Below are 9143 nucleotides of genomic sequence, written 5' to 3' on the forward strand. Positions count from 1 at the left end.
TCTTCCTATGTTTTCCTCTAAGAGTTTTATAGTGTCTGGTCTTACGTTTAGGTCTCTAATCCATTTTGAGTTTATTTTTGTGTATGGTGTTAGGGAGTGTTCTAATTTCATTCTTCTACATGTAGCTGTCCAGTTTTCCCAGCACCACTTACTGAAGAGACTGTCTTTTCTCCATTGTATATCCTTGCCTCCTTTGTCATAGATTAGTTGACCATAGGTGTGTGGGTTTGTCTCTGGCCTTTCTATCTTGTTCCATTCATCTGTGTTTCTGTTTTTGTGCCAGTACCATATTGTCTTGATTACTGTAGCTTTGTAGTATAGTCTGAAGTCAGGGAGTCTGATTCATCCAGCTCCATTTTTTCCCTCAAGACTGCTTTGGCTATTCGGGGTCTTTTGTGTCTCCATACAAATTTTAAGATTTTTTGTTCTAGTTCCGAAAAAAATGCCATTGATAATTTGATACGGATTGCATTGAATCCGTAGATTGCTTTGGGTAGTATAGTCATTTTCACAATATTGATTCTTCCAATCCAAGAACATGGTATTTCTCTCCATCTGTTGGTATCATCTTTAATTTCTTTCATCAGTGTCTTATAGTTTTCTGCATACAGGTCTTTTGTCTCCCTAGGTAGGTTTATTCCTAGGTGTTTTATTCTTTTTGTTGCAGTGGTAAATGGGAATGTTTCCTTAATTTCTCTTTCAGATTTTTCATCATTAGTGTATAGGAATGTGAGAGAAGAGTTTGAGAAAGATAGGTGTTAGCTCTTCTCTAAATGTTTGATAGAATTCACCTGTGAAGCCGTCTGGTCCTGGACTTTTTTTTGTTAGAAGATTTTTAATCCCAGTTTCAATTTCATTACTTGTGATTGGTCTGTTCATATTTTCTATTTCTTCCTGGTTCAGTCTTGGAAGGTTATACCTTTCTAAGAATGTGTCCATGTCTTCCAGGTTGTCCATTTTATTGGCGTAGAGTTGCTTGTAGTAGTCTCTTAGGATGCTTTGTATTTCTGCGGTGTCTGTTGTAACTTCCTGTTTTTCATTTGTAATTTTATTGATTTGAGTCCTCTCCCTCTTTTTCTTCATGAGTCTGGCTAATGGTTTATCAGTTTTGTTTACCTTCTCAAAGAACCAGCTTTTAGTTTTATTGATCTTTGCTATTGTTTTCTTTGTCTCTATTTCATTTATTTCTGCTCTTATCTTTATGATTTCTTTTCTTCTGCTAACTTTGGGTTTTGTTTGTTCTTCTTTCTCTAGTTCCTTTACGTGTAAGGTTAGATTGTTTATTTGAGATTTTTCTTGTTTCTTGAGGTAGGTTTGTATTGCTATAAACTTCCCTCTTAGAGCTGCTTTTGCTGCATCCCATAGGTTTTGGATCGTCGTGTTTTCATTGTCATTTATCTCTAGGTATTTTTTGATTTCCTCGTTGATTTTTTCAGTGATCTCTTGGTTATTTAGTAACGTATTGTTTACCCTCCATGTGTTTGTGTTTTTTATTTTTTTCCCTGTAATTCATTTCTAATCTCATAGCGTTGTGGTCAGAAAAGATGCTTGATATGATTTCAATTTCCTTAAATTTACTGAGGCTTGATTTGTGACCCAAGATGTGATCTATCCTGGAGAATGTTCCATGCGCACCTGAGAAGAAAGTGTAATCTGCTGTTTTTGGATGGAATGTCCTACAAATATCAATTAAATCTATCTGGTCTATTGTTTCATTTAAAGCTTCTGTTTCCTTATTTATTTTCATTTTGGATGATCTGTCCATTGGTGAAAGTGGGGTGTTAAAGTCCCCCACTATTATTGTGTTACTGTTGATTTCCTCTTTTACAGCTGTTAGCGGTTGCTTTAGGTGTTGAGGTGCTCCCATGTTGGGTGCATATATATTTATAATTGTTATATCTTCTTCTTGGATTAATCCCTTGATCATTATGTAGTGTCCTTCTTTGTCTGTTGTAATAGTCTTTGTTTAAAAGTTTATTTTGTCTGATATGAGTATTGCTACTCCAGCTTTCTTTTGATTTCCATTTGCATGGAATATCTTTTTCCATCCCCTCACTTTCAGTCTGTATGTGTCCCTAGGTCTGAAGTGGGTCCCTTGTAGACAGCATATATATGGGTCTTGTTTTTGTATCCATTCAGCAAGCCTGTGTCTTTTGGTGGGAGCATTTAATCCATTCATGTTTAAGGTAATTATCGATATGTATGTTCCTATGACCATTTTCTTAATTGTTTTGGGTTTGTTTTTGTAGGTCCTTTTCTTCTCTTGTGTTTCCCACTTAGAGAAGTTCCTTTAGCATTTGTTGTAGAGTGGGTTTGGTGGTGCTGAATTCTCTTAGCTTTTGCTTGTCTGTAAAGCTTTTGATTTCTCCATCGAATCTGAATGAGATCCTTGCTGGGTAGAGTAATCTTGGTTGTAGTTTCTTCTCTTTCATCACTTTAAGTATATCATGTCACTCCCTTCTGGCTTGTAGAGTTTCTGCTGAGAAATCAGCTGTTAACCTTATGGGAGTTCCCTTGTATGTTATTTGTCGTTTTTCCCTTGCTGCTTTCAATAATTTTTCTTTGTCTTTAATTTTTGCCAATTTGATTACTATGTGTCTTGGCGTGTTTCTCCTTCGGTTTATCCTGCCTGGGACTCTCTGTGCTTCCTGGACTTGGGTGGCTTTTTCCTTTCCCACGTTAGGGAAGTTTTCGACTATAATCTCTTCAAATATTTTCTCGGGTCCTTTCTCTCTCTCTTCTCCTTCTGGGACCCCTATAATGCGAATGTTGTTGCGTTTCATGTTGTCCCAGAGGTCTCTTAGGCTGTCTTCATTTGTTTTCATTCTTTTTTCTTTATTCTGTTCTGCGGCAGTGAGTTCAACCATTCTGTCTTCCAGGTCACTTATCCGTTCTTCTGCCTCAGTTATTCTGCTATTGATTCCTTCTAGTGTAGTTTTCTTTTCAGTTATTGTATTGTTCATCTGTGTTTGTTTGTTCTTTAATTCTTCTAGGTCTTTGTTAATCATTTCTTGCATCTTCTCAATCTTTGCCTCCATTCTTTTTCCGAGGTCCTGTATCATCTTCATTATCGTTATTCTGAATTCTTTTTCTGGAAGGTTGCCTATCTCCACTTCATTTAGTTGTTTTTCTGGGGTTTTATCGTGTTCCTTCATCTGGTACATAGCTCTCTGCCTTTTCTCCTTGTCTATCTTTCTGTGAATGTTGTTTTCGTTCCACAGGCTGCAGGATTCTGGATTTATGTCTTTTGTAAGAAATTTGTAATTTCCTGGAGGTCAGGACTTCTCCATTACTGAAGGAGATAAAAAGCAAATCTATTAGGAATATAGTGATAGTGGAAAAAATTTTAATTGAATTGAAAGGCTTGTTTTGTTTGGTTCACTTACAACCATGTTTGCCAGCAGTTTGACACCAGTAGTTCCAATGCTACATTTAAATCCAAGCCAAACTGAATCACGAATCTTTGTACCAGAATTTAAAGTACAGGTGGTTTAAAATTAATCAAATTAAGTATGGGAAAGGAGGCACAAATATTCTATTCAGAGAATTAAAAAATAAAAACTTGGTCGTTGGTTCTGGAATATAATATTATGGCACATTCAAGAAAAATACTTTCAGATGGTCATTAATTTTGGTGCCTGGCCTCAATTCCTACTTGGCTAAGCTTCATTATTGGTGGCCCAGAACTTGGCTGGTAAGTAGGAGAGTTGGAAGCAAGACTAGCTGCCTAGCAAAATGATTTGAATAGCTTCTGATCTTATTTGTCATTTTATCAACTATTTTTTGTAGTTTGTATGGTTTTCGTAGAAGTATGAAAACCAGAAAAGCCAGACTATTTACAACACTTAAAAGTGTGACACTAGTTCTATAATGCCACTGAAGCTACTTGTCATGTGATGAGACTCTATGTTAATTTGTTTTATGATTAGAGTAGGAAGTAGCTGAAGTGACGTGTCCCATCTGTCTATTCCCTTCTTTCTTTTCTCTTACCCCCAAAGAAGAGGCTGAAGATTCTTCAGGGAAGAATAAAAAGATTAATTTGAGAATAGATTTATATTCATGTTAAGACAACACTTCTTGGGTTTGCTTATAGGTCCTGTTATTGCCTTGGAGTTCAATGGAGATGGCGCTGTAGAAGGATGTCAACTTATTGTCAACGAGATATTCAGTGGGACCAAGGTACAAGATTTTATTGACTATATTTCATTCAGACCTTTCCTTTCCTTTCCTTTTCCTTACAATTAAATAGTATTTTCAGCACATCATGATTTTTAGAATTTATGGTAAATAATTGGGAGCTAAGCTTTGGTTTTTCCTTGCCAAACTAAAATTTTAATAGCTTAAAAATTTACAAAGTAAGTATCTACTTATTAAAAACCTTCAATAATACATGTTTCTAAAGTAAAATATCTCACCAAATGTCTCTTCAAGTTCTTCCTTTTTTAAAAGTAGTGATATGTTGAAAATGTTATATTTCTAAGATTGTATACTTTCGATGGACAATCCTATTGACCAGTGTTCATTTTCATTTGCTTCAGTAATACTTGATCAAAACTTGAACTTGAGCTATATCTAGAAATCACTACATGTAGGTATTTTCTAGATATGGTTGATGAGGTTGCTGTATCTGAAAATTTCAAACTTAAACAACTTAATATAGCTTAAAAACCAAACATATAAGAGGACTAAATGAGTATATATAACTGGGTTTTTTTGATAAGTATCTGAGAGGAAATTTTTGATTTTGTAGTCTGATTTGGCTTATGGTCCCTTGAATTTGCATAATTTAAAGTACTTTGTTTTTTGTCTCATTTTATCATCACAGCAGTACTAAGGGAGAGGGCAAATCAGATTGAATAGAAAAGGAAGCAGAGAGAAAATGGTTATATGATTTGGAGTTTTTAGATCTGAATGAGTTAAAGATTATCTAATCCAGCTTTCTCATTTTACACATGTGGAAACTGAGCCCAGAGAGGTTTATTAAATTGTCAGCATCATACAGCTAGTTTATGATAAAGCTAAATAGAACCCAGGTCTCCTCTAATTTCTGGCTGACATTTATAAAAGCTGTTTTTGAAAGGTTCTATTGAGTACTGCTTTGTTGATGTTTGGAAAATAGTTAATTTAATATTAGTAATATATCTTTAGCAGCTTTGAAAAAGATAATCTCAAGTTTTGCTTCTCAGCCTATTGAGATTCTTATTTAGAAAATAGAAGAAATTAAGAGTTCTTTAAATAAATCTCTTTATTCGTAGCTTTCATAATATTGACTGTTACATATTTTAAAAACTGAAATTCCAAGTGTAATAAAATACAACTGAAGTATTATGAAAGCAAAGATCTTAATTATATCATAAGTGCTTTTAAAAGAGCTCAATTGCATCATAGCTTTTGAAACTATATTTCATGAATTCTACAGAAAATCCGCAAATATTATAAATGATGTACTTGAATTTCTTTTAAATAGCAAGCCTGTGACTGTTCTGTGAAGAACATGGGCTTTGGAATTTGGGGATTACTAGCATGTATTTTTTTGTCTCTTTTATGTTTAACATAGATGTTTGTATCAGAAAGCAAGGATGCAGCATCTGGAGATGTAGACAGCTTCTACAACTTTGCTGATATACAAATGGGAAAATGAAGTGCAATGTGGAACCAAGGACTTGATTTTAAGCCCTTTTCAATTTGTGTATTATCAATGGTTTTTTTTACTGATGCTAAAATTGTTAGTCATTTTTAAAATAAATTGTTGAATACTGCATCATTTAGTTGAGGTTCAAAAAGAGTTCACTTTAAATTAAGTAGTTTTAATCAGCTTAAAAACCATTTAACCCAGTTCAGTGAGCTTGTAGGTTTTGTTTCTCTGCATATGATACTGTTATTAGAAAATAGAAGTGGCTAACAGTTCATGATTTTAGTCCTAATTAAACGTTCTTTCAAATCTCTAATTTACACTTTCCTCAGTACTCCATGATATTTGAGAATATATTCCATTGCTTATTTTCTTTTTTAATTTAGAAGGATTCATTACTAGCGGATCAGTTAGAATGAACCTATGCGCATTTTTTTCATGTATATACATCCAGTTAAATATTTGCTTCCTAGTTGCATAATATGGCAAATGAAATTTTGCATACAGAGTTGACATAATACTTTGTAAATTAAGTTTTTTAAATTAATAGGTATTTGATAACCAGTTTTGCAAGTAACTCTACTAACTGATGTTGGTATAGCTGTTTAAAGACTACTTTGTGAGTAGTATGATTATTTGAATAAATTCCACATTGTTTAGTTTTTGAATACAACTGCTAGATGACTCTTCTGCTTCCTGGTAGGAAAAGGTATATGCAACACTGAAACTATAGAAGCCCAATCACCAGCAGTTCAAAAAGGTGATCACTGTTTTATCAGCTCTTATGAGCTATTAGAATTAAAACAAAACCTTGCAACATTTAGGTAAGAAATACTTAAGCATAGTGATAAGCTATGCAGATTATTAAAAAGCTAGATAAATTTGATTTTCATTAGATATGCCACTTCTATCAATCAATGTTCAAGTATGATAAAATTATTTTGGTTGCTTTAAAGCATTATTTTCCAGATCAACCTGACCGTAATAATTTACCAGGGGGCAGGGGAGAGCTACTTGTTTAAAAATCCACATTCTTGGACCAATCCTTAGGCAAATCGATTCAGTGCCCAGGGGAAACTCTGTTTTAAGGGGTTTGTTGTAACATAAGGTAATCAGAAGATCTTGATAGGTTGATCTTATGAGAAGGGACTGAACCTGCCATCTACACCACACAGAGCAGCTAATCAGAAGTTAGCTTTCATAGGTCTATTTTTAAAAGGAACCTTGAATTTAATTATGTTTTGATAAAACTAAGGCTGAAAATAATCACTTGTAAAAATTCCTCTTATGATTGTTACTAACAATGTATTTTTGTGTTTAAACTGAAAATATTTTTGTGGATATTTTCAGATTCATTTACAACTATTGCATTGAATTGTGTGTCGATGTTCAGAAATCATACATTAAAAGACTTTTCACTTTAAATTAATAAGTAATATTGACCACCTACCCTGTGCCTCACCTTGTATTAGCATTGTATCATTTCAGTCTTTCTACAGGAGCATTCTGTTCTACATAACCTATCCTTTAAATCAAAATGAATTCATAAGATGCAAATAAAAATCGGTGATGGGTTTAATATAATTTTTATCATAATTTACAAATGAGCTTTGCCAAGTAGTAGTCAGAGGACATTAATTTTTCTCATAGGTAAGCTAAATTAAACATATTCTTTCTGATCATAATTACATTATTAAATCCCATTATTCACAGTTTAAAAAATCACAATACTTTGTTTTTCAAAAATATAATACAATGTTATACAACGCTGTAAATTGAGTTCTTTATTTTACCTATGGTATTTTAGCAAAAACTCAGGAATATTACATATAAGGGAGATGTTAATTTAAAAATTTCCCCTAAATTTAGTATCTATTCACCAAAGCCTGAAATTTTATACTCTTCTGTTAGATAAGAGCTTTTACCCAAGTTTAATTTGTCTTTCAGGACAGTTCTTTTCTTCTGAATGTTTGAAAAGATTTTTTAAAAATAAGTAGTGCTATGGTTGTTGTTTCTATCATTCTAAACCTTGATTGTAATTAGAGTATTCTACATTTCATTTCTGAATAGCTTTTGAATTCATGAAAAAGTATTAGCAATGAAAACTTAGTAATTTTATTAAGTTATACATATTTAGACATTATATTAGCTTATTTCTCTTGTGTTAATAGTACTGCTGTTTTTGCTTCTGTATATTTATATCTAGCTTTTGTATGTAATTTATCTAGTGTTTATAAAATGTGATTTGTAATAAATATTGTTAAAATGAAAAAGAATTAACACTAATTTTTGAAGAGCACTTCTATAACATATATTTACTCATACATGTACCAAAATATGATCATGACACACATTTTTTAATGATAAAAGTAAAATACAGTGGTCTAATCTGTCTTATGTTAATGAGAAATGAACTGTATGCCATGTTGTGTGTACAAAGCACTCTGGAGAAATGCAAAGGAAGTAGAAAACCTGTTTTAATCTAAGGAATTTCCAATATCACGCTCCCTTTGTTAAAAGATACGTTTTGTTATGATTGAATACTTACTAAGATTAGGCATCTTTTTCTTCCATATTTAAGAAAATAGTGAATTGTTTGTGATATACTTTCAGGTTTATACAAATGGACCTTATTTTTGAATTGCTACCAAATTTATCAGCCTTCGTACCCAATTTCTCCGTCTCCCAGCCCATAAATCAGAGAAACTGCAGATTGGTTAGTTTTAAAAATAACATTTATTATCATTATTTCTATGTATAAAGCTTCTACATGTATATTTAGAGCATTTGGGGGAAGAAAACAGAACTGTGCAAGATAGTAGCAAAAATTACTTCCTACTTATTGGATAAGTCTTGCTGTGCTGAGTTTAAATTTTTTCTCTTTTTTTTTTCATTTTATATTTGTGTGAGTTATGATTTTATCTTTTTTTTAAAACATCTTTATTGGAGTATAATTGCTTTACAATGATGTGTTAGTTTCTGCTTTATAACAAAGTGAATCAGTTATACATATACATCTATCCCCATATCTCCTCCCTCTTGCGTCTCCCTCCCACCCTCCCTTATCCCGCCCCTCTAGGTGGTCACAAAGCACTGTGTTTTTCTCATTTAAAAGGGACATATTTAGGGACTTCCCTGGTGATCCAGTGGTTAAGAGTCCGTGCTCCCAATGCTGGGGCCACGGGTTGGATCCCTGGTCAGGGAACTAAGATCCTGCATGCCACATGGTGCGGCCAAAAAAATAAATAAATAATAAAAGGGACATATTTAACTCTGTTTTCCATAGGAAGAGAAGATACTGTAATTAAGGTATGATTACTCCTTCAAAATCCATTCTAGAAAATATTTTATCCTTTAAAAGTGTAACACTAAAAAAAACCAAATTTCATTTGAATTTTAGTAATGAAAACTTTTTTTGTGAAAATGGAGTCATTCACCGTTGACTTGGTTTCCTTTTTTGATCGAGTGTTTGTTTGAAGAGGGTGGCAATCGGTCCTACTCAGCTGGGGAG

The 9143-nt window shown here is 33.1% G+C and overlaps 1 protein-coding gene across 1 annotated transcript in view; it reads left to right on the top strand.

Annotated features, from left to right (window-relative positions):
- Positions 1-7846, top strand: part of RP2 (RP2 activator of ARL3 GTPase) — a 46837-nt gene extending 38991 nt beyond the window's left edge. Inside the window, exons 4-5 of the mRNA XM_057539112.1 lie at positions 4094-4179; positions 5558-7846. Of these exons, the coding sequence (XP_057395095.1) occupies positions 4094-4179; positions 5558-5641 (170 nt within the window). The 3' untranslated portion in view covers positions 5642-7846. The remainder of the gene's footprint in view (positions 1-4093; positions 4180-5557) is intronic.
- The last annotated feature ends 1297 nt before the right edge of the window (positions 7847-9143 follow it).

Source organism: Balaenoptera acutorostrata, chromosome X, assembly GCF_949987535.1.
Source record: "Balaenoptera acutorostrata chromosome X, mBalAcu1.1, whole genome shotgun sequence".
NCBI classification, from domain to species: domain Eukaryota; kingdom Metazoa; phylum Chordata; class Mammalia; order Artiodactyla; family Balaenopteridae; genus Balaenoptera; species Balaenoptera acutorostrata.